Genomic DNA, 27974 nt, shown 5'->3' on the forward strand with positions numbered 1-27974 from the left:
ATGTACTGTACACACATACTACTGGAATTAATAGAATTCAAAAGGAACTGCCATTATAATTAATATCCTCTGACAATATAGTATGTATTAATTTAGTGTGCTGTATTCGTGGCAGCAAAGAATATTGGGGGGGAAAACTCTCAAAAGAGTAACAAATCTTACTGATGCTAAAATCTAGTAGTATGTCAAGAAAGGAAACACCAGAGTTTTAATCAAAGTATGCAATAAGGTCTGGTTTATTTAAATTTTCCAGTAGAGAAAACCCATGAGTTTTGGAATAAAAATTCTCAGTGTTCGAGAGCGTAAGTGAATATAAAAGATTAGCAGAAGAAAAAGAAAACCAAACATAGTACAAAAAAATGTTCCAGTCTAATGGATTTACACAGGGATGGTCTTTAAAATCTTGCAAAGATTTAAGAATAACTAGGTTTGGCAAATAATTCCCTTGAAAATTCATATAAACTAAACCCCATAAAATGGCTTATTAAATTTAAACATTCCAGATAATGGGTATCGAAAGAGATAGGAAATCCATGTCGGAATAGCACAGGAATCACTCATTTGATCTCAGTTATATGAACTAAGCAGCTGCGTAACTGCTTTTGAGGAGATGAACTAGAAGACAACGGGGGGAAATTAAAAGGCACGATAGAAACTCCAATAAACAAACAGCAAAATTCAGGCATCAGCTTGTTTCTTTAAAGCAACCAACTGAAATTTACAGTATATTCTACATTTTCAGTTGCCGCCTTCCCTCTCCCGCCCAACCCCCACATATACTCCTAGGTCCTCTACTCTAACCAACTCTTAACTCCCAAATACTCTGTACACACATATTTAGCAAAGAGCATATGCCTAACATTATTTTGACAGCAGTATGATCAGCATACAATTTTAGAACGTTTACTACATAGATCATCAAGATTAACCTTTGTTTACAAAAAAATCAACAAATTAACAAATAATCAAAAACCAATACTAAACAAATGCTTTAAAAATATTATGAAAGCCCATGGCAAAAAAGACTCAACATGGGCTCCACACCTGATAAAAACCCACTTCAGAAAGACACACTACTCTATGAATACTAACCTCTGCCAAATGATGGCCTCACCGTGTCAAACACAAAAGAATCTCGTAGGGTAGTTTTCCGATAGAGGGATTTGTCTCCGGCTTAGCCATCTTTCTAAACTATACACAAAGTCCTGCTACAAGCCGGTATTTTAGTTTATTTTACAATAGAATGTTATAATGGAAACTAAACAGGTTCTTGAGATCAACAGTATGTTACCAAGGGTTTTTTCTGTTTTTTTTTATTTTATTTTATTTAATCTCTTGAATTTTGGAATCCAACAGTTGGTCGTGAGGTCAAGTACTATCGAGGTTCCTTCGATAGTTCTTAATCATGTCTGACTCATCCATCCTTCAAGTACATGCAAGGCTCAAAAGTCTTCAAGAGGCAGAAGCCTGGGGCCATTTAAGACACAGAAGAGATGGGATTATGAGGCGAGCCCATCTGAGTAAGAACTTTATCCAGCCACTGTAGGGGGCCGTGGAGGTGTATCTCGATCCAGCAGGGGGTGCTAGTGACATCCTGGCGGTGGTATTCTGCTCCCCAGCCCTAGAAGGAACACAGTGAAGGTCACTTAACAGGTTTACCTTAGTGGTTAACCTGAAGTAAAAATAATTCACAAGTGAGGCTGATTAAAGTTATGCTCCCATTACTCAAAGAAAACTTGCAGGTGTGTGCTCATGCACACATGCACACACATGCACAATTTAGTGGGCACATTTAAGAGGTGTTCATCTAAGTCTTACCATGGATTCTAGACTACAAACACCTGGATGTTGGGCAAACAAAGTTTTAAAATACATTATAAGGTAGTTTTAATAAAGAAACTTTGAACTTTCATTTTCACTGTTCATGCTATTAAATATGATAGTGACTATTCCACTGAATTGATAACATCTTTATTTCGTAACCCAAAGGTGTGCAAATCATATATTTTACCTTTCTGAGTCTGGATGTTATAAGATAATTCGCTGTGATGTTATTTATTTTTCTCAAAAGGTTATTACTAAGTTCTCATTTTATCATTGAGAAAATAAGGAAAATATTCGGTTAGACAAACTATTATTCGGTTCCTTCCCTATTCAGCAAAGGAAGGTCCTAGGAACACACAGTTCTTGATCTACAAATCTCTAAGCAAAATTGGCAGCACATTAAATATCCAAAAAGCTACTATGGATCTATAACCATTGCCTAGAATCAGTGGATCGCATAATTCATTTACTCAAAGGGGTATTTTGCCAGGCATCTTTAGAATACTGAAGCAGGGCATGAACGTTCCATAGAAGAAAGTCATTATGAACCAGAGAGAAGCGATTTTGTTATTGCAAATGGTCAAAAACTCCCTGCCATGGAGGACAATGGAATTTGAAGCTCACAAACCTTTCTTTGGGGAGGCATATCATAAAAGATTGGGTTTCACATATTTCCGATACCTACCTACTCTAATGCACAGGTATTCGACTACGTGGATCATAGCAAACGATGGCTAGCCTTAAGAAGAATGGGAGTTCCAGAGCACTTCATTGTGCTCATGCGGAACTGCTACATTGATCAAGAGGGAGTTGTGCTAACAGAACAAGGGAATGAATGCTCCATGGTTTAAAATCAGGAAAGGTGTGCATCAGGGGTGGAAGGGAGGAAGACTTATTAAAAACCTAAAATATGTATTTGACTGAATCTTGCTTGCTGAAAGGAAGATGGCTTGAAGCATTTGCTGATGAAGATCAAGGATTGCAGCCTTCAATATGGATTATAAGTCAATGTGAAGAAAACAAAAATCCTCACAACTGGACCAATCGGCACCACCATGATAAATGGAGAGAAGACTGAAGCTGTCAATGATTTCATCTTGCATGAATCCACAATCAATGCTCCTGGAAGTAGCAGTCAAGAGAGTGATCAGCCACAATGCATTAGGTAAATCTGCGGCACAACACAGCACCTCTTTTAATAGTGTTGTTTTAATAGTGTTCAGTGTTGAAAAGCATGGATGTTACTGTGAGGACCAACATATGCCTAACCCAAGTCATGATATTTTCAACTGCCTTATATGCATGTGAAAGTTGGACATTAAATAATTAAGCTAAATAAGGAAGACTGAAGGAAATCAATTCATTTGAACTATTGTATTGAAGTCCAAATATTATGGACTGTCAAAAGAGCCAAAGAGATCTGTCTTGGAAGAAGTCAGTCACAATGCTCCCTGGAGACAAATACGGTGACACTTTGTCTCATGTACTGTGGTTATGTTACCCGTAGAGACCAATCCAGGGAGAAGGACACCGTGCTTGGTAAAGTGGTGGGGCAGCAAAAAAGAAAAAAAAGAGAGAAGACATTCAATGGGATGAACTCACACAGCGACTGCAACAGTGAGCTCATGTACATAACACAAGTGTGAGGAAGGCCCAGGACTGGAAGGGGTTTCGTTTTGTTGTGCATAAGGTTGTGACAGTCAGAACCAACTCGATGGTGCCCAGCACTACCACCACTTGACAGCCTCATGAAATATTCTAAATGTCAGAACTTCCAGGGAAAAACCTCAATAGAGGAACAATGTATGTATGTGTGTGTACACACACACACACACACACACACTTTATACATATATCAGAAGGCTGATTTAATTGAAAGGCTTCTTTATGTCCATTTTCCTCTGCTAGATAGTCAATTCTCTGGGGGCAGTGATCAGATCTATTTATCTGTGAGCTCCAGTGGTTATACGTTGGGCTACTATGCACAAGGTTAGCAGTTTGAAACCGCCAGCCACTCCTCGAGAGATAGATGAGGCTTTCTACTCCCGTAGAGTTATAACCTTGGAAACCCCACAGGGGCAGTTCTACCTTGTTCTCATAGGGTCACTATGAGTTGGCATCTACTCAATGGCAGTGACCCTCAGGACAATGGTTGGCACCAAGCAAGAACTCTAAAATACTTGTTCAGATACACTGATTTGGATTTCTCAGATATGTGAGAACCAATTGTCAGGTGCAAATAAAAATCGTTAGTCCAAAACTATCTCCTTAACAGAGCCGGATTGGATCCCCACTCACTCACTGCCATGGAGTTGATGTTTCAAGCAAGTCATTGCCTTTATTTAAACATTCATTTTAGCCAAATATTTAGTCAAATATTACATTTTAACATTTGAATAAAGAATGAAAAGGGTCTGTAAAGTCTATTAAGGACACAGTGTGCAAGTTAAGCTCTTCAAAGGGCTGCCTTTAATACTGAACGATCACAGTGACCCTGTAGGAAGGGCAAGGGCAGTGCTGCTCCCAGGCTTTCTGCGACTACCCATCTTTACAAGAGCAAACCGTCTCATCTTTCTCCGGCAAAGACTGGTGGGTTTGAACCGCTGACCTTGAAGGTAGTAGCGCGGCAATTAATCTTTGATGCCACCAGGACCCCTTATTAATCCAAGGAACATGGAGTAAGTCATCTTCAGGAAAGGATACCTTTAAGGATGGTGAGCAAAGTGAGGTTCCAAAATTACCCTGAGTAATACACACATGATAAAACAGGTTTAAAAACAAGTTAGGTGAGCTTCTAGAGAGAACATAAAAGCCGACTGTCTCACCTAAACATATAATTAAATGTCTCTCAAAGTAACAGAGAATGAATATCTTATTTTTGAGAATTCAGAGAGTAAGTAACTGATTCATCCTATCTATTCAGATATTTAAACATTTATTTTATATTCCAGTGGCATGTAAAATATTTTATTTCTTAGAAGCAGAAGATGAGGCAGCACAAAGATTAATTATTATGATCCATATCTTTAACCTTTTCCTTCTTCAAATAGTACCATACAATCTTTGGGCAAGTGCTTTATTAACTTTTTGACTTTAATAAAATCATGAGGTTTACAGGAACAGCTTAAAAGAAGCTGACCAATCAAAAACAATTTCCTGGATGATGGGCTTGTATTTTTACATAAAGGCCACTTGCTTATTCTTGAAACAAAAACAACCAGAAACGAGAAGTGTGTCTCTGAACTGATCTCAGGAGACAAGCGTGTGTTTAAATGATAAATGTTAAGTACATAACATATTTCAGTATTTGCCCAATAGCTAAGATCGTACTAACAAAATAAGAAAAGACTACGGAAGTCTGCTACTCCCGATAGTTACCGATAGTTTCCTTATAATTGCCATCATTGTTATGAGTTTAAAAATACTTCTGTGGACATAGTAAGAGGAGATATGCTTAAATATTGAGATGGAGCTCACGTATGCCAAACCCCGACTGGAAGACTCAGTGCTCCCTCACCTTCACAAAGCTCATGCGGATAGTACACATTTTGGTGAGCTCGTAGACGGTCTCGAAACCATGGTTCACGGACTGTGCCAGTAACTGAGCGAATTCTTGGTTGTTGAAAATTTTCAGACTACACCCACTAGGGATCTTGCACACGGTAGTGGGATGGAATCCATGGTGGTAGTTGCAGTTCCGACTTTGCACAAAGATGCTACTGTCACTGAGGCACTCGGCATACACCTCTCCACCAACGTAATACAGATGGACGCCTGCGGGAAGAGAAGCAGAGCCGGCCAGTCAGTGCGATTTACAGATGAAAGGCACCTGCGCATTTCAGCGCAGAAATGCACCTTCACACGGATTTCAACTTTTGTAGTTAGGTAAAGAGATACTCTCTACATCCTGCACAACTTAAAAACCTCAACTGCACTTGGGTTAGCTCATAGGATGTCTGCACACCAGTGTGCATGCTTAGCAGGTCTCCAGGAAATCACTGAACAAAAGCCCCTTAATAACGAATAACAAAGTCCAGCAGTTTCATTCTGATGAGAGGTTAATGCTCTCTTTTGCCAGGAACTGAAATTACTCCCATTTCATAAAGGGGAGGAGGAAAAAAAGAGGCACAGTCCAACCAGGGACATTATTACGGACTCTGTATGGATTCGTCACTCAAGCTCTGTTACGGAGTTTGAGAAAGCTGAGGTAGAGGGAGAGTGGGAGGATGGAGAGAAGTGGACACACTAGAAAGCCACAGGTGGAGGAAGGACTGCTGAGAGCTGTAAGAAATCAAGTCTGGTTTAAAAAAAGAAACCGGGAAAATAATTCGTAGTGTGAAATCTGATCTCACTGAACTACCACCTGCTCCAAACTTCTTCCTGTGAGATCTAGAATACTAGAAGTGTAGGAAATTGATCTGATCCAGCCTTTAAAAACAGGAAAGAAGGGGGGAACAACAAGAACAACAACCGACTCAACATCTTCACAAAGCCCACATCAGTTAGGGGATTATGTTACAGAGGCCATCCAGTACAGAGTCACGTCCCTTGCGGCTTTAAATGACCCACCGTACAAGTAAAAGTCATTCTAGTATGGTTCAGTCAATTCTGAAACGACTGTCTTTATACAAAACGCTATGGGCTAGATTTATATGTATGCAGGGTGGCGAAGATTTCAGTGACACTAACTAGCAAGCACAAGACCATTTTTCTGTCTGGTGGAGAGAAACCATCCCTTCCCTCCATTATAAAAAAATGACGAATGTTCACGTTTAAAAATCTAAGCAAGTAAAACAAAAACATATTCTCACTTCTTGGACAACCTAGAGGTAATAATTGTTCATAGTTTGACACCCTGTATTCAGTCTTACATATCATTAAAATTTCCTTGCACACATTAAACTGTCTGCATGGCTATACCAAAGTATTGATTTATTTAAGGATTCTCCCACTACTGGGCCATTTCTGCTATTATGCCCACGCCGAGGGAAAGTCTTTGGACAAATTCTGATAGTACCCTGAGGAGATATTCCTGCAAATTCAATGACTGGATGGAAGGCTCTTGATACGCTTTTCACCAAACGGCTTTGCAGAAAGCGTGAGCCAGTTTCCACCCTCAGCAACAGCGTAGGACTCAGTGCCCTTCTCATGTCACTTGTGACAGGGCTGATTATGAACAAAAACAAAAGCTTCTAATTTATAGGTAACAAAACAGTATCATGGTTTGGACTTTTCGTTTACATGGTTACTCATGAGCCTACATATGATCGTATGTAAATCAGTCAGCTGTATTTCTCTTGTAAATCTGCTGTTCCGGAGTTCTCTCCCACTTATCCCACTAAAACCAAACCAGTTGCTGCCAGGTTGCTTCTGATTCACGACAACCTCTACATCTGAGGTGACTGAAAACACCATGGCCTGGGACATGGTGGACTGTAGTCTGCAAAGTGCCATCTTGGCTCTTGAAGACTTTAAAAGAGGCTTTGTGCAGCAGATCTGCCCGGTGCAATGCGCCGTATGATTTGACTGCTGCTTCCGTGAGCACGGATTGTGAGTTCATGGAAAATGAATAATCAGATCAGCTAAAAAAGAGTTCAAGAGAGTTGTTTGTAAACCCAAACTCCTCCCACCACTTCTGGCCCCATTCAACTTACAGTCAAAGACTACGTTCTGAAGTGCTTTTGGATTGATTCTTGTTTTTCTTTACACTGAGTTATGACCCTCACTTGAAATAGAATTTGGTGTCTGTGTTGTAGCTTTCTCTCGAGTGTTGTAGAACATTCTTTAACAGGTATTTTAGTATAGCACAAAAGACATACTAGTAGCCTAGCCCCCTCCGTAAAAGCAGATCACTATTTCAGCAAGCTTCTCTCAGTATTATGAGAGCTGGTAGAAAAACCACACAAATCACTAACTGGAACATGAAGAACTTCCTGATCATAAAACTGGAAAAAAATATTTATAAACTGTAGCAAGAGAACATAGGAATAATGAAGTCTAGTCACATGGGGAAAGGATTCAGCAAATCAAGTTCAAAGCGCTCCAAGGGAAGGCTCACCTTTTCCAATGTGCCGCCTCGTGTTTTCAATAGTGGAATTCCGGTTAACATTGGACAGCAGCCCAAGACAGAAACGGTTCTTGTTGTTGGAAGGATCAGTGAACCCGTCCACCAGCACGCTTGTGGAGGAGGCATGGAACGCTTCACCCACACGATTGTTGAGCTCATAGTAGACAATGGAGCACCAGTGCTTGGGTTCCTCATAAGCAACTGCCTGAACATCTGTTAAGAAAGAAAGTGGGGGGAAAGCTCAATCTGCTGAAAAGCTGGCTCAGGATCATGGATGTCATGAAGATATGACAAAGTCAATTGCTAATGTAATGTATACATTTTACATATGATGTCTGAAGCAGGTGCTCATTAACTAAGTATGGCATTCCCCTGTAATTGGAAGTTATTCTGATTACTGTTAGATAACTACAGCGTCAGCTGAGCCAACCAGCTAACAGTATTTGCTGAATACTAAGTGTTATGCTACTTGCTAAGTAACAGGCAAAATAAAAGCTGTCCTCACCACAGATCCTGACGTACTCTTTAAAGAAACACAACACTTGGCAAGTAAAAAAAGAACGGGACGAGGACTAGCGAGGATAGAAAATATTTGAAATGTGCCGGCATAAAAAGGACTGCTGTGTTGTTAAGTGCTGGCAAGTCCATTCCAACTTACACTCTCCGTACATGAAAGTGAAACAATGCTTCATTCTGTGCCACCCTCAAACTGTTGCTGTTTGAGCCGATTGTTACAGCCACTGTGCCAATTTGTCTTTCTGAGGGTCTTCCTCTGTTTTGCTGACTCTCTATCAAGCATAATGTACTACTTCTCCAGGGACTAGTCCCTGCTGATAATTTGTCCAAAGTATGAGACGGTCTCCCCATCCGCACTTGTAAATAGCTGTACTTCTTCAAACACACATTGGTTTGTCTGGCTGGTAGTCCACAGTATATTCATATTCTTCGCCAACATAATTAAAATGCATTGATTCTTTTTGGTCTTCTTACTCTTGTAGAAATTTTGCATGCATATGAGACAAATAAGAATATTATGGCTTGGGGCATGTGCACATCAGTCCTCAAGGTGACAACAGCTTGGCTGTTAACACTTTCGAGAGGTCTTTTGCAGCAGAACTGCCCAACTATGATCACGAGTTGATGCCATTTGATTTGAGTGATTTGCTTCCCCGGGCAGTGTGAATCCAAGTAAAACGAAATCTTTAACAACTTCGATCTTCTCTCTGTTTATCCGGATGTTATTTATTGGACCAGTTGTGAAGATTTTTGTTTGTTTTATATGGAGTTGTGATCCATACTGAAGGTCTCTGATCTTCATCAGTAAGTGCTTCACCCACTTTTCTGTTGTCCATTCCCCAGGGAGAAGGTCATATGTAGATCCTTGTAATCAGTTCCCCCCTTGCCAACCCACTCTCCCTCTGCCCTCCCAGCATCACCACTCTCACCACTGGTCCTGTAGGGCTCATCCGCCCTGGATTCCCTGTGTTTCCAGTTCCTATCTGTACCAGTGTACATCCTCTGGTCTAGCCTGACTTGCAAGGTAGAATTTGGGTCAGGATAGTGTGGGGTGGGGGTGGGGGGCATTTAGGAACTAGAGGAAAGTTGTATGTTTCATCGTTGCTACATCACACCCTGACTGGCTCATCTCCTCCCCGAGACCCTTCTGTAATTATCAAGGGCTCAGAGGGAGGGGGGAGCGGGTAGGGAGGGGAAAAAATGAGGAGCTGATGCCAGGGGCTTACGTGGAGAGTAGGTGCTTTGAGAATGCTGAGGGCAATGAATATACAAATGTGCTTTACGCAACTGATGTATGTATAGATTGTGATAAGAGTTGTATGAGACCCTAATAAAACGATTTAAAAAATAATAAATAAATAAACTTATTCTAAATTAAAAAAGAAAAAGGAGGAGCTGATACCAAGGGGTCAAGTAGAAAGAAAATGTTTTGAATATGATATATGTGCTCAGGATCATTCTGTATTTCTATCCAAACTCTTAAACTCAAAGCGAATGTCTTGTAATGAAAAAAAAAAAAATGTACTGAACATATATTACTAAGTTAATAATAAAAAGTCACTAACAGTTTTCTCAAGACTAAGTCAAATTATGTTGAAATAACCATCATTGGCCAATGAGTACTAACAAAGAAATATAAGATCAATTTAATTTTATCAATGTCCCTATCTTAATTAAGTATTTAACTACGATATTTTTAGAATGTTATATTTGGAGGAATCTAGGTAAAGGATAAATACAGAGAAAAAAAGTAAGTGCTTCAAGTCCTTTTGGCTTTCAGAGAGCAAGGTTGTGCATCTGATTATTGCAGACACTTAACGTGCCTTTCTCCAATCTTGATGTCGTATTCTTCTTCACATAGTCCAGCTTCTTGGATTACTTGCTTAGATACAGATTGGAAAAGTGTGGTGAATGGATACAAACAACCTTGACTCACATCCTTCCCAATTTTAAAGCATGCAGAATCATCAACCATTTCTGTACTCTAACATACACTTTGGTCTTTTCTTACTTTCCTATCTTTTTAATGACTTTTCCCTTTCTTGTGCGATGCCCTTGATGAGAACATGTCTGGTCTTGGGTCATTAGTGTCCAATGTTCCAGATATAGTCATGAGAAAATCTCTAAATTCAGGTGTGATACATTGAAGGCCATATATATATATATATAATTTTTTAAAATAATTTTATTTGGGGGCTCTTCCAACAATCCAAACATCCATTGTGTCAAACACATTTATACATATGTTGCCATCATCCTTTTCAAAACACTTTTTTTATTTGAGCCCTTGGTATCAGCTCCTCATTGTTTTCCCTCCCTCCCCTCCATCAATTATAAATTATCATTTTCATATCTAACACCATCCGCTGTCTCCCTTCACCCAGGTTTCCGTTGTCCATCACCCTGGGGGAAGAGCGTGGTTTATATGTCGATCATTGCGACGGGTTCCCCCCTTTCTCCCCCACCTTCCCCCTACCCTCAGGGTATCACTACACCCATTGTTCCTGAGGGGTTTATCTGTCCTAGATTCCATGTGTTGAGAGCTCTTATGTACTCATGTACATGCTCTGGTCTATCCAGATTTGTAGGATAGAACTGGGGTCATGATAGTGGGGGCAGAGTGAGGAGAGAAGCATTAAAGAACTAAAGGAATGTTGTATGCTTCATCGGTGCTATACACCCGCATAGGAGTACTGTTACTCCTATGAAGACTGTTACTCATGCTACACCATGCTACAAGACAAAATTTCACTGATTTGTAATTAGAAATATAAACATTTCACAATACATAATATTTCAGAGGGAAGGAGGAGCGGGGAGGGAGGGGGGAAAATGAGGAGCTGATATTAAAGGCTCAAGTAGAAAGCGAATGTTTTGAGAATGATGATGGCAACAAAAGTGCAAATGTGCTTGACATAATGGATGGATGTATGGATTGATAAGAATTGCATGAACCCCCAATAAAATGTTTAAGAAAAAAAAGTACCAATTATGAAAAAATAAAAATTTTAAAAGTATTTCACAATATATAATTACATATTGTTTTTGTGATGAATCATTATGCTTCCATTATGTTCAATTTGTAACACAGAAAATACATCCTGTCTATCCTGTCACTGAATCAATGTCGTCCTGCTATTCGTTTGGTTTTCGCTGGCCAATTACTACAGAAGTACACTGCCAGGTCTTCGTCTGCCTCACTCTGTAAGCGCTGCAGAAACCTGGCCACCACAGGTGACCCTGATAAGGGAGCTACCAGTGGCCTAACTTCTTGTAGCACAGCAACATGTAAACCACCACAGTATGGCAAAGTGACAGATTTGAGCTAAAGTATTAGTATGGTTATGCTATTTCAAAGAAATGAAAATCAGTTTCTAATTATTGATAAGAAATGTCTTTGCTTCACATCTCGTTGCCAATAACTACCACAGCTAGAGCTCTGCTCCGGTGCTGAAACTCAGGAAGAAATCCTGCCAGCAGGCCATTTTTACAGAATGAATCATATCTCTCTCATCCAGATTTCATGCTAACTTCCTTATATTTGCTCTAAGTCATGCAGAGCAGGTGTGTTTTGTCTCTCTATTCCCAGAATGGGCCAACAATGGAAATTACCCAACTTTACTGACAGGATGCAGCTTGTTAAGTCAAATCTCTTAAGACCAACAAATCTCCAAACAGAACATGCTTCTAAACATTTGCAAACTAAAAGATTTTAAAGATAAGTTCCTTCTGTACTAAAACTTCTTAGACCAGTGCTTTAGATTCCAGGAATACAACCTACTGTATACTCATTATAACAATATGTAATGTGCTGAGGTTTATAAAGTCTGAGGTGCATTATCATAAACATGTTAGAAAATGAAAGGAAATCCACATCAGAAGCATAGATTGAAACTGTAAAAGGACAATTTCCACTATGTTCTGAAATCAACTCTAAAAGTATTAAAAAGCACTTAGCTTTTAAATTTAGTAAATAAAATCAGGAAAATGACCATTTAAAAAAATACACATACTTTAGTTGTTCTATATAAACAAATGAGCTGAAAACACATACAATTTCTGTTTCCTAAACACCGCTCTCATCCCAAAGTATATTTTAAAGAACAAAATTTTGTTGGTTTATAGCTGCCCAATTTTGAAGACGCGTACAACATTAATAATCAATCATTCTTAATAAATATCAAGAGTCCTGGTGGTACTGTAAGGTAAATGTTGGACTGTTAATTTCAAAGTCCAAGGTTCAAACCCACCATTTACTCCTTGAGAGAAAAATGAGGCTGTCTGGTCCCCTAAATGCTCACAAAGCCCTGGAAACACTATGAAGCATCACTGGGAGTTGGACTCAGCATAACAGCCATGGGCTCAAATCAACTACCAGAATCGTTCAAAACACTAATCATTTAGGACAGGGCTGAAGCACCCGCGTATGTGTGAGCATGCGCGAGAAAGACCAGAATTACTTCGTGGGCCATAAGGTCTCCACTGTAATTATTCAACTCTGCTCCTGTAACAGGAAAGCAGATGTAGATAATAGATAAATAAATAAACATGCCTGTGTTCCATTAGCACGTTACTTACAGAAAAAGGCAGCAGGTTGTCTGATTAGTAGGCAGCAGTTTGCTGAATGCTATCTAGGAAAATCACCAAAGGTTTAAAACAAAAATAAGGTTCATACTATGCTCTCTTTTGTTACACTCATCCCCAAATGCAAAATCCAAAGATGTGTGAGATAGGGATTATTTTCCTGAACCAAAATCTTATTTCTTTTATTGCTGACCCACAAGTATAAGTTTGAGAGGATCTTCTAGAGATGATCAGGAACCAAAGTATAAAGCCAATTTTTTAAAAAAGATAAAAATACTGCCTTTTACTATGTAGTGATTGATCACATATTAAAGGTATGACCCTGGTATGAGCTACAGCTCATTCCCTGAAAGAGAAAATACAAAGAGAGAATTCCCCCAGGCCACACCAGTGTAGGTTGTGGAAGATATTTTACAGGTAAAAAGGTGTACAATCTATTTTACTACATTGCTAACCTAATAAAGGTTCGTTGCGTTCATGAGCAAATTTTAAGTACTGAAAACATACAACCAACTAGTCACTGCCACTGAGTCACCCCAACTCATCAAAGTCAAAGTCACTGCCCATGAGTTGTGTGTGACTGACGGTGACCCTAGAGGGCAGGGTAAAAGTGCCCCTGTGGGTTTCTAAGACTGACCTTGAGGTCAGCCATCAGGGCTCCTTTGGGTAAGAGAAAAATCCATGGAGTCAATTCTGACTCACAATGACCCATTAGGGGGGTAGGATATACCTGCCCCTGTGAGTTTCTGAGACTTTAACTCTTTATGGAGTAGAAAGACCCCCATCTTTCTCCCTTGGAGCTGGCTAGTAGTTTTGAACTGCTGACCATGCAATTGCAGCCCAATGCATAACCACGATGCCTCCAAGAGCTCCTTCCCACTTGCAGCATTCCTATATACGGTTTTACAGGCTGTAGATAGCTTCACATCTTTCTCCTGTGAATAGGTTGGTGGGTTTGAACTGCCAAAATCGTGGTTAGCAATCTAACCTGACAGTATCACCAGGGCTCCGTACAAGCAACTACAGCAAAAAAATAAAGTCTCTTTTACAAGGTAAGTGTCAAAAAGTTCATGGAAAGATGGAATGAAAAGTAATGGAATTTTTCCATGAACTTTTTTTTTCTTTTTAACCTGGCCTTTTAATTTTTTTTATTGATCATTTATTAGGGGCTCATACAACTCTTATCACAATCCATACACACATCAATTGTGTAAAACACATTTGTACATTCATTGTCCTCATCATTCTCAAAACATTTCCTCTCCACTTAAGCCCCTGGCATCAGGTCATTTTTTTCCCCTCCCTCCCCGCAAACCCTTGATAATTTATAAATTATTATTTTGTCATATCCTGCCCTGTCCAACATCTCCCTTCACTCACTTTTCTGTTGTCCGTCCCCCCAGGGAGGAGGTCACATGTAGACCCTTGTAATCGATTCCCTCTTTCCAACCCACCCTCCCTCTACGCTCCCAGTATCGCCACTCATACCACTGGTCCTGAAGGGATCATCCGCCCTGGATTCCCTGTGTTTCCAGTTCCTATCTGTACCAGTGTACATCCTCTGGTCTAGCCAGACTTGCAAGGTAGAATTCGGATCATGTAGTGGGGGGGGGTTGGGGGGGAGGAAGGGATCAGGTATCAGGCATCATCTGAACAAAAAATTATATTATACTGAAATGAGGGCGGGGAGTGTGGAGTGGAGACCCAAAGCCCATTTGTAGGCCACTGGACATCCCCATACAGAAGGGTTTTGGGGAGGAAACGAGCCAGTCAGGGTGCGATGTAGCAACGATGAAAAAATACAACTTTCCTATAATTCCTAAATGCTGCCCCCACCACCACCACCACTATCATGATCCCAATCCATGAACTTTTTGAAGCCTCTGTGTACTTTAATTAAAATATGCTAAGAATGAAATAAGATACACCTAAGAGTCTCTGGATGGCCAAAGCCATTGTTAACACTCAGTCACTGTCTGAATGGCTGGTCGTTTGGGAGCACCCAAACACGTCTTAGAAAAGAGTCTGGTAAAGTCACAGCCATTGAAACCCCATGAAGCTCAGTTCTACTCTGACCCATCGGGGGGAGGGGGCAGGACTCAGAATGACTCCCTCCATGGCCACTTGTTTACTGGTTTAAGTAATCAAATCACAGTTTAACTTCAGTTTCCAAACACTGCATACAAACTGAATGGTGCGGGCCACACGTACAGCACATCACACTAAAGTCTATTCTTCATGGGAGGTTAATTTGGTCAGGGCCTCGTGCAGATACTCAGGGGTCTCCCAAACATGTTTATCCGATTCTCTGTTCACTTATACCTACTCGACTTTCCACTGCAGCCTGGAAAGAATGATGCCATCCTCCCTTCAGTCATTCCCAAGGAAAATAGGAAGCCGGGAACAAAGACCCACCACCATCGGACATGGAAAGGAGCGTGCAGCCCTGCTTACAAACTCTCTAAGAACAGAAAAACCATGTGTTTCAAATCCTTTTTGGCACCAAAACTGGTGTTATGTGCCATGGAGTTGATTCTGACTAATAGCGACCCTCGATGATCAAGTACAACCGTCATACAGGGTTTCCTCGGCTATAATCTTTATGGCAGTAGGTCTTTAGGTCTTTTCCCTCGTGGAGCCACTGGCGAGTTTGAACCACGACCTTTTAGTTGGCAGCTCAGGGCTAAAACCATTGTGCAACAAAGTTAGAAATTTCTAGAAATTAGAAGTCAGTTTCATTAGTTGGTTCTAGCTGCAGGTAGACAAATCAAGAAAATAAACTAGATCTGAAAAAGAATCCTTTTGGAAAACCCAGTTATATGAACTGTGAATTTCTAATTCTGGAAATCACAAGTAAAAACTCAACTTCAGTATTACGATACTCATTATGTCTCAGCATCGATTTAAAATTGCCAGGTAGCAATGATCTACGCAGACAATTGAACAATTATATGCAACCTCTATTAAGTCAATTTTTTTGTTGTTGCTTTAAAAAAAAAAAAAAGACTTATTTTGGTGTCCAAAAATAATTCTTTCTATTGAGATTTTATCACTGTGTTATACCTTTCTCAAATAGCTACTTTTGCAAAGATTAATGAAAAATCTGTGGGAGAAATAGCATTTGGCCTGCAAACCTTTAGATAAGTGGCAATTTTACCTCCTCTGTTGGTTTCTGAGGGCAGTGAAGGTGCCATCATATTTGTGTCCATCGGCTGTGAGCCATCCTGGGCCATGGGGTCTTCAGGAGGTAGGTAAGCAGGTGGGGGTGTATCAGCTATAAAGTTTAAAAAGAACATGATTCCTTAGTTTGTGATTCATATACGTGCATAATATTCTTTCTGTGCTGCAATTCTTGGGAGATAAATCTAGCTATGATTTCAACCTCCCTGTCCGAAGATTAAAAGCACCCTAGAGGGGTACTGAATTATGCATTGGGCTGCTGACCTCAAAGTCAGCAGTTCTTACTCAGCAGCCCCTCTGTGGGAAAGAGATGAAGCTGTCGGCTCCCATAAAGGTTCACAGCCTCAGAGACCCCATGTAGGGTAGCTATGAGTCGGACCTGACTCAGTAACAGAGAGGGCTTAAATTCTGAGTGAGGTAGAGGGTTATGTGCTGGGCTGTTAACCTCAATGTCAGCAGATCGTCTGTGAGACAAAGATGAAGCTGCCTGCTCCCACAGAGATTTAGTCTCAGAAACCTTAACCAGCTGATAAACTCTGCTCACAGGGTTGCTGCCAATTGAAATTGACTTGTTGATCCTGGGTTTAGGTCAGATGATTAAGAAGCCCTGGGGATGCAGTGTGGTTAAGTGTTCAGCTGCTAACCAAAAGATCTGAAGTTCAAAGCTAACAGCTGCTCCACAGGAGGACAATGAGGCAGTGGGCTTCCTTCGAGATTTACAGCCTGCGACAACAGGGCAGCTCTACTCTGTCTTATGTGGCCATTACGTGTTGGAATCCAGGCAACGGCAGTGAGTTTGGCTTTGGTTGGCAGGAGACTGGTTACTACAGATATTCGACTTAACTATTTCTGAAAATAACTACTCACCCAAAATCTTAGACTATTTTTTGTGAAAATTCAGTGGGAGGAAAAATACTGTATGCCGGTTTCAGAAGTTGTCTGCCTATCAAATTGTGTTTATTTGAAAACAATCAGGACTGCATATAAAAACAATTACATGCACAAATGTGCTTGACACAATGGATGGATATATGGATTGTGATAAGAGGTGTATGAGCCCCCAACAAAATGATTTAAAAAACCGAAAAAAAATTAAATGCATTCCACTTTAGAGAGCCTGTGAATTTTTCAGACTTCTTCAGAGAAGCAGCTTCAAGGCCACTTGCATTAAACTTTGGCTCTTAGGAATCTATCCAGAGTTTTAGTATTGTCTACCAATTCCTCTGTTCATTTTCCATGACCTCAAGCAACCTGTTTCAAATACCTTTCTTCTTATCTACTTTATCACTAGTTTTAGAACTCTTTGTAACAGAACAATAAGGAAATACACCAGTTTATCATAGACATCTTCTATTTCAGATTTTTCCTCCCTAAATAGCATATAGTCAAACTGGCAAATAACATTTAAGACCAAGGCTTCAGAACTCTTTACCTTAGGGAATCATGAGTAACTGCGGTAAGTACTCTAGACCAGAGGTCGGCAAAGTGTGGCTCTTTCGGTACAATGTGGCTCCTGAAGTACAATTGAAAATGAAACGAAAACTATCATAGTTTCATTTAATGTTACTTAAAATGTTCATTTGTAAAAACATATGTATGACTCTTGAATAACTTTTAAATTGTTGTGTGGGGCAGAATGAGCTCTTCTATCTTAAAAGTTTGCCGACCCCTGCACTAGACTGTGCAGAGTAACTGCTGGATGCACATAACTATGAGTGCTGCCTCTGTTTTCCTCTGTGATTTCCATGTCTGACTCTCAGCTGCATCATCACCCAGTAACTCCCACCATCCAGCTGCTAACAAAGGCCCTGCTAACAAGCGATGACTCAAAGCACTGACCCTGGACTCAAGGGGCCTGATCTGGATGCCTTTTTCACCCTTTCCCCAGCTGCTTTGAACTCAGCGTCTTCCCTGCAGCTGATTTACCTGCAGCCAGCAAGGAAGACAAAGCGTCTCCTCTGAGACCACATCGAATGGAGTTCTGCAAAACAGCTGGTGGAAGTGTCACATGCAATTGCATACGCAGCACTGCGAGGGGGTAGTGATTATGGGCACTATTCTACACTTCCCCTGAGAGGCTCCTCCTACTCCTCAACTTTCTCCTTTCCATACTTCCTCTACTTAGCCTCCACCTTAATTACTGACAGCTAGGAACATAAAGTCTGAATTCAAGTGATACAATTTTCCTTTCTGCGAGTCCCCACCCCCACCCCACTGTTGGGACCACCCTGATAGGTTCATCAGAACTAAACTTCTCACTACTAACTTACCCATCAGGTCTCCAGTAGGTCTGGGAGACAGTGGGGTAAGTAAAAAATATCTATAGGTAAGATGGTATTTTAAACTATTATCAGCCTCGTCCTAAAGAGTGCTGTATTGAAAATAAATAATACATTGCAAAATAAACAGGCTCAAAGCAAAAGGAAGCAGTCAATCAATCAATACATACGAGCAAGTAAGATCAAGCCCAGACCACTTGTCAAGTTCTCCAGACACATCAGCACTAGGGTTCAATTCAAATTTACTTAAAGCATTTCAAGTGGCCCAACAGATATGCTGACCCAATCTTTTTCCCTTGAAGTACTAACAGAGATGAAGCATCCATCTTTGTTCACAGTAACCTTCTTGAGGCGTCCTGGCAAGCAATTTGGCAATAATTTTTCCTTCCTTTCTGAGGTGCTTGCTTATTACTAACCTGTAACTTGAGAAATCTCATGTTCTAAATTAATCATTTATTTTGCTAAACACTGTACCATCAGTTAAATCTTTTCCAGAAAGAGGGACACTGTTTTTGTCTTTGCTAAATTAAACAAACAGATGGTTTCCAGTGCCCCTGTTACAACTCCTTTGATGTTGAAGTATACGCTTCTTGGGATTACGTCACCGGTTAAATGAATTTAAGTATGGGGAGTGTGATCCCTCAGGAAGTTAGTTTTCTGAGGTTGCACTCACAGCCTGTGTTCTTCTATGTATGAAAAGGATGCTCATTAAGGTGGTATATCTCAGAACCACAAAGGTGAGCAGCAGCATGCTACTTTTCTCCTCTTTTATCAAAAGCAAAAACTCTAACCATTATGTCACTCCCAAAAGGATGCAGCTGCTTCAAAGCCTTTAAAATCAAGGGAAAACAGCTTATTCAAGCAACTGTGCCTGACAAATAAAACATGATGTCTGCTTACTTGGCTACACAGTCTTCTTGGCTCAAATGACACATTGTGGGAGCACTAGAGCCCGGGTCACACACAGGAGCCACGAAGATCTCTACATTCCAGATGCCCCCACACCCCCAACTCCCAGAGCAGATCTAATCACAGCACTCTGCCCAACATTCCACCTACCTGGCATCTGAAAAGGGCTTCCGGGGTCTGAGCTGGTGGGAGAGTGGGGGTAGGTGCTATTGCTGCTCCCAGGAGAGTTTGGGTAACTGCTGTCGGGTGAGTGAGGAAACGGATGGCTGTTAGGCTGCTGGAAAGAATCTGGAAAAGTGGCATTGAGTGGCATGTGAGGCTCATTTTGTCCTATGTTTCGGAACTGAGCTAAGAGGCTGTGCTGAGGGTTATATTCGCTGTGTCTTGGAACCAGCACTGGAGGGAGAACTGGAAAAGAAGAAAGAAGAAAAAAAAGAGAGAAATGAGAATGATAAAAGTCTATAATTATGTACAATTAAAGTGAAACAATCTGTGACAACAATTTGTCTGCCTTACTGATAATTCAAAAGCAGCATTTTACCCTCTGTAGCAAATACTCTCTTTAGAATTATCAATGACATAGGCCTGTGATATGCCACTTTGATAAAGTGCCTCAGGAAAAGCTTACAAAACATGGTTTTTAGTTAAAAATATTAACATGCCCCCTGTTCTTAATTTTTTTCATTCGCTAAGAATAAAACTAAAGTTCATGATATAAATCACCCACTCATGATTCCAGCTTGCAGCTCTGGCCAATATGAGCTAATGATACAGAGTGGCTAGTCTAAGAAGAAATAAAAATGAGTGCTCCTTAGAAGTGAGGATGGAGCCATTGGTTTGCTTACTTTGGTCCGGGAAGACCAGTCACCAGAGAAGGACATGTTTGGTAAAGCAAAGGGTCAGCAACAAGGAAGGAAACCCTCCAGGAGAAGTGACGTCATTGCCACAAGAGCAGCTCAAACATATCAAAGATCATGATGCCGCTGCAGATCCCAGCAACGCTTCTTTCTGTGGTGATAAAGACTCCAACTTGACAGCAACTAATGACAGCATTTATTAAATGACATGAATTATTCACCAGAGTTAGTTAATTGTGCCTGCCTGGCCGATAATCACGTGGGGCTAATTGAAAGGCGGAGGGATAAATGGGTGGTGAGCCTCGCCTTTTTAATTCTCGGGTCTCTTGTTTTGTGATGGTCGCACCAGGGTGCAGCTGCCTTAGCAGCTCCCTGCTTCAGCTTGCAAGATGGACTTCATACAAGACATCCCCAAGGAGAAGCCACATGGACCTATCCCGATGCAGCCCTGGGTGCTGGAGCAGCCGTGTGGAGACCCCTGCTAGCGCTGAGATGCTTATTCGTTCACTGACTCAGCTTTCCTCCTGCAGTCGGCATCATTGCCTCTGTTTTGTGAGGTGGAAGACTTTGTGGACTGGTGTTGGGTAAATGGGTTAATGCTGGACTTGTGGGCTTGGGCAGCATTGGGTTGGGATGTTTTCGTGATGCACATTTTCTTTACATAAAACTCTCTCTTATACATGAGTTGCAGTGGACTTGTTTCTCATAAGTACCCAGACTAATACAACCACCATACGTTTTAAATGGACACATTAACACTTTAAAACAAAGGAAAGTGCAGTTAATAAAGCTGAGGAGGTAAATGCAGCAAGCAGTATAAAATTCAAATGCCAATGAAGACAGTTCATCAGACAAGCCAGGGTGTTCTGTAGGACATAATTTATGGTGTGCCCTAGTGGTCATGCTTTCTGAAAACCTTTTCTCTATGGATTGTAATGTTTATTACTTCTCACAACCTCCTGGACCAAGGACAAAACAGTCCTATGAGATCTCAGGCTTTCTTAGCAATCTGTTGAGCAAGGACACAAACACTCTCAAGGTGTTGCTAAAAACTCTCTAAGTTAGGAACCTAAGGAGTTAATGATTGGTATGGCATTGATCTCCAGAAAACCTGATGTTTTGAAACCTGACCAGATACAGAATACTTCCAGAAGGGAGCCCCACTCAGGGCACTAGTCTGAGCATCTCGCTGGGGTTACCAGAATGACCTTCCCAGTAACCCACGTCCTTGGAACATCACTCCTCTGGTGGCCCCCGCTTGGGAGAGAAAAAGCCATCCAGTGAACTGCATGAGGGTGAAGGAGGGTGGGGAGAGCGAGGAAGAGTTAAAGTCTGGTATTGTTTGTTGACAGTATGTTTTCCCAAATACATAATATTTAGTGGTACTCAGAATTAAGTAGAATTTTGAGAGGTTTCCAGGGAATCTATCCGTAATTTATATCATTTCTATAGGAAAATGTGTTCCTAACGCTTACTTAGATTATCACTTATCCATGAGGAGAGAACTGCTTTTCTTTCTGTAAAAATTTGTTTGGAGGACAGCAAAATTTTCTATATGCTCTTTCTTAAATTTATAATCCTCTATCAATAAGATCTGTTGATTTCCCTGCCAGTTGAACCCTTAGAAAGAAACCTTTTTAGTATAGTGTATTTTCTTTTTAGCACGTGATGGAATCTAGCCAAACCAACTCATCAAGGTGTAATTTCTCCAACTTTTCAATAGTCATCTGAGGTGCAATCTTACGCTATTTGTTCAAGAAAACAAGTCATAAAACATTCCCCCTCCTCTAATAAAACTCTACACTCCAAAATACACACATGCTATGAAATAAAATAATCGAAACCCCTTTAATTTCTTATATGATGATTTTTTTTTCTTTTAGCTGCTACTTTAGTTACCACTTCTACCACCCATTGTGAGGGAGAAAGATGAGGCTTTCTACTCCTGCAATAATGAGTTAGCCTCAGAAACTCACCAGGACAGTTCTACCCTGTCCTATAGGGTTGCTGTGAGTTGGCATTGACTTGATAGCTGTGAGTTTGGATTTTTGTTCTCAACGTTGGCCTTTAAGAGTCATCTAGATATAGCCTCAATTCGGATTCTTATCCTTTAAGGAAGACAAATGCCTGACCCTAAGCACTGTCCCACAAAAGCAGCAATTTGATCCAATCGATCTCCCACATCTCTTTTAAACCGTCTGCAGGATCCCCGCCCCCATATGCACAGATTCTATTACTAAAGCTCTTGGTTTTAACCGCTCCTACTCCTAATGCCCCAGCTTAAGAGTTGATAGCGCAGAAATGCCCCGTAAGGTGGGTTTCCAAGGCTGTCATCTTTATGGGAGAAGACTGCCACGTCTTTCTCCAGGGGCCCAGCTGGTGGCCTTGAATCACAGACCACTCAGTGCGCAGGTGAGCAGTTACCCACTGAGCTCACCAGCTCTCTTCCGCTAAAGACCACACCTGGCAAACGACCACAGGAAAGGAGAGGGAGCATGTTGCAATCAATCACACCAGATCAGTGATTCAACCGACCATGGGTCTGTAATGAGGCAGCAACCATGGTGGAAGCTATCCGTAAATGAAACTAATAAGTGGCTTTTACTAGGCAAACACAGTGTGTTCCATGTGTGGGACTCAACTGGACCTGATGGGCAGACACAGCACCTGTGAAAGGAATCCTAGGACTCTCACAACTGCGTGAGACCTTAGCTTTTTTTTTTGGGGGGGGGGAGGGGTTGGCTTCTTGTTTAATCACTTCATAGAAAAGTATGAGAGATGTATAAAAATGACTTTCTGCTTAAGCTTACACTTAAAGGAGAATTTTAAGAGCGCTGTTGCTAACTAAAGTCCCTCCCAGACACAGAGCCGTCTTTAAAAACGAAGTCCGACAGCAAAAGCTTAAACCACAGACAGCTACAATCTCACTACTGTTACAAACCAAGTAAGCCCTGTGAAAGGGCCACGGCTCACAGATATGCAAAACCTCTTTACTTACTAAAGAAACAATAAGACCACGTTTTCTGTAAGGAAACCACACTAAAGACGAGGTTAAGTCATAAAATCCTACCCAATACCGTCAACTTAAAAATTCGATCGTCAGAGGCAAGCTGCGTGCAGGGCACAGAAACATGCTAAATCTGAGGTGGTGGAGAGGGTAAGTAATCTCTTCAAGGTTAATGGTATACCGGTTGGTGCATCCTCATGATTTGTTATGGAACCCTTACACTGAAGAGTCTCAGAACCTTTCTCAGAGTATTTTAAATGGCAATATACTATAGCTAAATCCATGGGCCGTGGCACTTTACCTCTGCTTGCTTGCTTTACTGGTGGTGGAGTGATGACAGGGAAGAGGGTGTGAGATAATATTAATGAGCATCCATCGAATATTGCATATACATCCACTAGACACTGACCGCAAGGCAGGCACCAGGCCAGGCACTACAGACAAAGTAGTGGACAGGACATTGTCCCTGCCCATGTAGAGGTTACCAAACCTTCACAACAAGAATCTGCCTTACAGCTGAGGAGCCTCAGCACAGCTAGATAATGCATCCAACCTCACACAGCTGGTAGGCTGGAGGAATGGGATTTAAAGCAGGATTTAATTAAACGGAACTTGATTTATTTTGCTTCATCCAGCTTATGATAGACTCTTAGTGTTTTGGGGTTTTTTTTTCCTTTCAAATAATGTATGTTTTTGAATTGCATTATTATTCCTGAACTGTTTTTCATATATGTGCACTGATGTGGACCAGTTGTTCTCCAAGTGCAGTCCTCAGATTCCCTGTGTCTAAATAAGAGAGGTGTTTAAAAAAGCAGACTTTTGTACTTCCTCTTAGACATAATAAAGCAGGAACAAGGCCAGGAAATCTGTTTAAGAAAGTGCCCCAGGTAATTCTTCTGTGTCTGTAAGTTTGAAAACTACTGATGTAACATATAGAGATGCAAGGAGTCACCCAAAACCAGGCTACAAAGAGCAGCTTCAATTGTCCAGAAACCAGAGCCTAGGACTCTGAGTGAGTGCAGGCTCGGAGAAGGAAGCTATCAGAAACCAAGCCAGATCCATCGCCGTGGAGTGGATATTCCAACTCTGGACCAAGAAGTCCAGGTTTTCTGACCCTAGATTCTCTCCACCATGTTTCGATCTTGCTACTGGTCTACTTTATTAGTAACGTTTTCCTACTCTACTGTATGTCTTCTTACCAAGTGATTTAAACCCTTTATATAAACACACACATACAGATACATGTACGGGCAATCCCCAGGTTACAAACGTCCAATTTACAGACAACCACTTGCCCTTTAATCAGGACTTCAAACTGATCTGAACTGGTTATGCCATGGATGATGTGGCAAAACAGGAACAGATCTGAATTTTTAGTTTGAGTGATTCGCCAAGATAAACGGAGAAGGAAAATTCAGGTTGGAGCCCTAGAAATGGAAGACATGGAAAAGTTAGGATGAGCCCTTTCAAGAGCCTCTGTGTTAGACGGGATTGTTGGCAGGACCAAACAACCACACACACTTAAAAGCAGAATGACTGCCTGCCATCTTTGAGCAGGGCAGCTCTGTTTGGGCTCAGAATTATCAATCTAAACTTGTCTTCACTGTGAAATGATTGGACCAATCCCTACTCACAACGAACTCATCACAATCACCTTCCTTGATCTCCCCCCCTCCCCTATTTCTTCACATCACTGAAAATGCATCATGGCTTTTCTTGCACAGACCAAGACCAAAAGCACTGTCGTCAGGAGATCTGGACTCACTGCAACTCTCTAAGTCAGAGTAGAATAGGTCCTTCCGTTTCTGAGACTGTCAGTCTTTATGGGATCCTCATTTTTCTCCAGGGGAGCAGCTCATGGCTAGAACCATTGACCCCTGCAGTTCTCGGCCCAATGCTTATTCTCTGAGCCACCAGGGCTCCTTCATGGACTAAAATTAAAGCGAAGTAGAAGCAAAGGCTCCTGTTTCAACTGACCCACAGATTCTGAAAGACACAAGAATGGTTCTCATTTGTAACCCAGGGACCACCTGTGTATGCATATATGTACAAATACATGAAGGTCACTAAAAAGTTCTGCTACAAGAGTTTCAGTTCCTATGTGCACTGGCTGACTTTTCACGGAACATGACTTTTCAATTGAGGTAAACTGCAGATTCACATGCAGCTTGACATGACCGAACCCCCAGAGGGTAATATCTCGCACAACTTTAGTGCAACATCACAACACTGACCAGGGTACAATCAGGTTGCAGAGCATTTCCGTCACCACAGGGATCTTTTGTGTTGTGTTGCCAAGTCTCTTCTGCCCTCACTCCTTTCCGGACCTCTGGAACCCACCATTCTGCTCTCCATTTCTATAATTCCAAGACTTTCTTTTTAAGGTAAATTTTATTTCCCAATCCATGAATGACATAGTGACAGAGGCAGCCAGAGTGCCACAACTCACATTCAGACAACAGGTGAAGAGGATTTGGGGCACATTTTAATTTTACACAGCTGGCAGTCATTATGCTGACAATGAAAGCACCTGGAAATAGGCTCCACGTTGTTAAAGATCAAAATGGAACTCTCAAGAGTTTCAAGATCAGGTTTAATAGGGCCTTTCAAGTTGATTCAGTTCAAAGTGACGAAGATAATTTTCAAGAACCGTGTGAAAAACAAAATAAATAAATATGACCAGATGTCAGGAAGTCTCTATTCAGGCACTTTAATAGCAGCAGATAGCAGCTGGATGGTCGTTTCAGTACCACAGTTAGATGACTTGCAGCACCACTGTCAGCATTTGTTCTTATAAAGAAATAAGAGCCGACATTTAATTCAGCCACTAATAAGTAGCCTTGGCTATGAAGACCAATGAAAGTCCAAGCAAACAGTCCACCTGTTACATCATCAGCAGGGTCATAGTCTGCAGTAGCTACATGAACTTTGTCTCTCTTGCCTGTAACTGTCTAGACATTTGCATTAAAAGAAATTACAGACAGCATTTCCTCCTTTCCCAAGATGCACTTCTCAGGAATGGTCAAGGTAGCACCTTTCCATATACAGGGAAGCTCCTTCACTCACACATACACCGTACTGTTGGGTAACTATAAAGGATATAAGTTGCTGCGATGTGTTCCTATAACTTTGGGGTTTTCTCGACGGATATTGTTAGACATCGTAGCACAATAAATGGCATAGGGTAAGGGGAAAATTACAATTCTTAGACCCAGAAAAAGTATTTGTTATCAAAGAAACACAAAAAGGTGGTAAACAAGGAATTGCAAAACTTGCAGTAGACCAAATAACCAAGCATTCCTTTCTCCCTGCTGCGTTCCCATTCCCTTAAAGGCCTTATCACATTTTATGGGAGTACTGATCTGACTGAACACCAGCAGAAACAGAAATTCCAGGATGCACAGGTTGAGGCAAATCAGAAGATGTTAAAATACGCCCTTTACTCTTATTCTCTCAAAAGGGTCATTAATGTGAAAACGAGAAGTATTTTATAAAGTAACAGTATCCATTGATTCTATAGAAGAAATTGATTCCTGCATATCCTCCACAAGGCTTATGTCATAGTAAATTCTTCTGGAGATGGGAAAGGATGCTACTTTTCAGGATAAAGTGGGATAAGTCATTGACAGCTGTCCTCACAATGTACCCCCTGCTTCTTCATATCCCTCTACCCTTTCATTGCCAACTGCTGTCTGTAGAGTGGAAACAATCTCTTAAAAGTTGCGTTGTAATCATAATGCTCATAGCTTTGCTCCCAGGAAATGACACTAAGTTGAACAGATTAGCTGTTACCATGTGTAAAAATAGAAGGGGACCTGACAAGCACAAGTAGAACTCCTAATGTTTTAAAAAGGAGCCCTGGTGGTTTAGTGGGTGGGCTACCCAATGAACTTCTCACCTCAAGGTCAGCAGTTCGAACCCATTAGTCACTCTGTGGGAGAGATGAGGATTTCTACTCCTATAAAGATTTAAAATCCCAGAAACCAAAAGCGGTCACTCTACTCTGTCTTGTGGGGCTGCTATGACTCAGAATCAACTCGATGGCAGTGTGTTTGTGCATGCATGTGTCCGTGTGTGTGTTAGTTTTTGCAACTCAAATCCCAGAAAGGGGATTATGTAGTATTTTTAAACACAGGAATCTGGCACACACACACCATCTGCTATACAAGAGTCACTTACCAGGGCTTTCCACTCGCTTATAGTGGTAGGGGTTGATGCAGACTTCCTTCTGCTTGGAACCAAAAGGAAACTCACAGCATTCCAGTGGCTTCAGTTCGTGGTGGCTCTGAAGGTCGGGCCAGCGCCACACTCGGCAGTATATGACATGGGGCAGTCCCTTCCGGTGAGACACCTGCAGCCTGCCATCCAGAGAGCGTGGGATGGTGACACAGTTACTTGGTTGTCCTGGGCAGCTCAAGGCCTTTTCCAGTTCCTCCATGGCACCTTTCTTTTTCTTCAGTTTCTTCACCAAAGCATCCACAGCTTTCTCGGCCCATTTTTCTTCTTCATCGCCCTGTTTCCACCCCAGGAGCCTCTTCACAGCAGGACTTGTGAAGGAAAACAAACTGGTCACGTTCATGGCTGCTCCTTTTGTATACTCCTCAGAGGTGCGAAACAAAGGCGCCCCCAGGCAAAAAAACACAAAACAAAACAGAAGAGGCTTCACTCTAGTTGGGTATTTTTTGTGAGTTTAGAGGTCCTGAAAAGTGGAAATTTCCAATCCAAATGTCTCAAAGTAACCCAGAGACAGA

The 27974-nt window shown here is 41.3% G+C and overlaps 1 protein-coding gene across 2 annotated transcripts; it reads right to left on the reverse strand.

The window, feature by feature from the left end:
* Positions 1–218: 218 nt before the first annotated feature.
* Positions 219–27974, reverse strand: SMAD1 (SMAD family member 1). Of its 2 annotated transcripts, XM_004708699.4 has the most exons (6): positions 27403–27974; positions 19510–19767; positions 16149–16265; positions 7883–8104; positions 5342–5598; positions 219–1621 (listed from the first exon to the last, which is right to left on the reverse strand). In XM_004708699.4, exons 1-6 carry the CDS (start codon positions 27800–27802, stop codon positions 1478–1480), a joined length of 1398 nt encoding a protein of 465 aa, XP_004708756.1. In that variant the 5' UTR covers positions 27803–27974; the 3' UTR covers positions 219–1477. The 2 variants fall into 2 exon arrangements, with proteins under 2 accessions (XP_004708756.1, XP_045151768.1); XM_045295833.1 differs by lacking the exon at positions 16149–16265.

The sequence above is a fragment of the Echinops telfairi genome, unplaced genomic scaffold, assembly GCF_000313985.2.
Source record: "Echinops telfairi isolate 266 unplaced genomic scaffold, ASM31398v2 ScPeMD7_5868;HRSCAF=6743_1, whole genome shotgun sequence".
Taxonomy (NCBI): Eukaryota; Metazoa; Chordata; class Mammalia; order Afrosoricida; family Tenrecidae; genus Echinops; species Echinops telfairi.

Excerpts from the sequence above, each read along its gene's own strand:
- SMAD1 (XM_004708699.4), bottom strand. The coding sequence starts at position 27,802 with ATGAACGTGACCAGTTTGTTTTCCTTCACAAGTCCTGCTGTGAAGAGG. Across the intron at positions 19,768-27,402 it reads TAAGCGAGTGGAAAGCCCTG|TTCTCCCTCCAGTGCTGGTT; the intron begins GTAAGTGACTCT and ends CTTCTTTTCCAG. Across the intron at positions 16,266-19,509 it reads AAGCCCTTTTCAGATGCCAG|CTGATACACCCCCACCTGCT; the intron begins GTAGGTGGAATG and ends TAAACTTTATAG.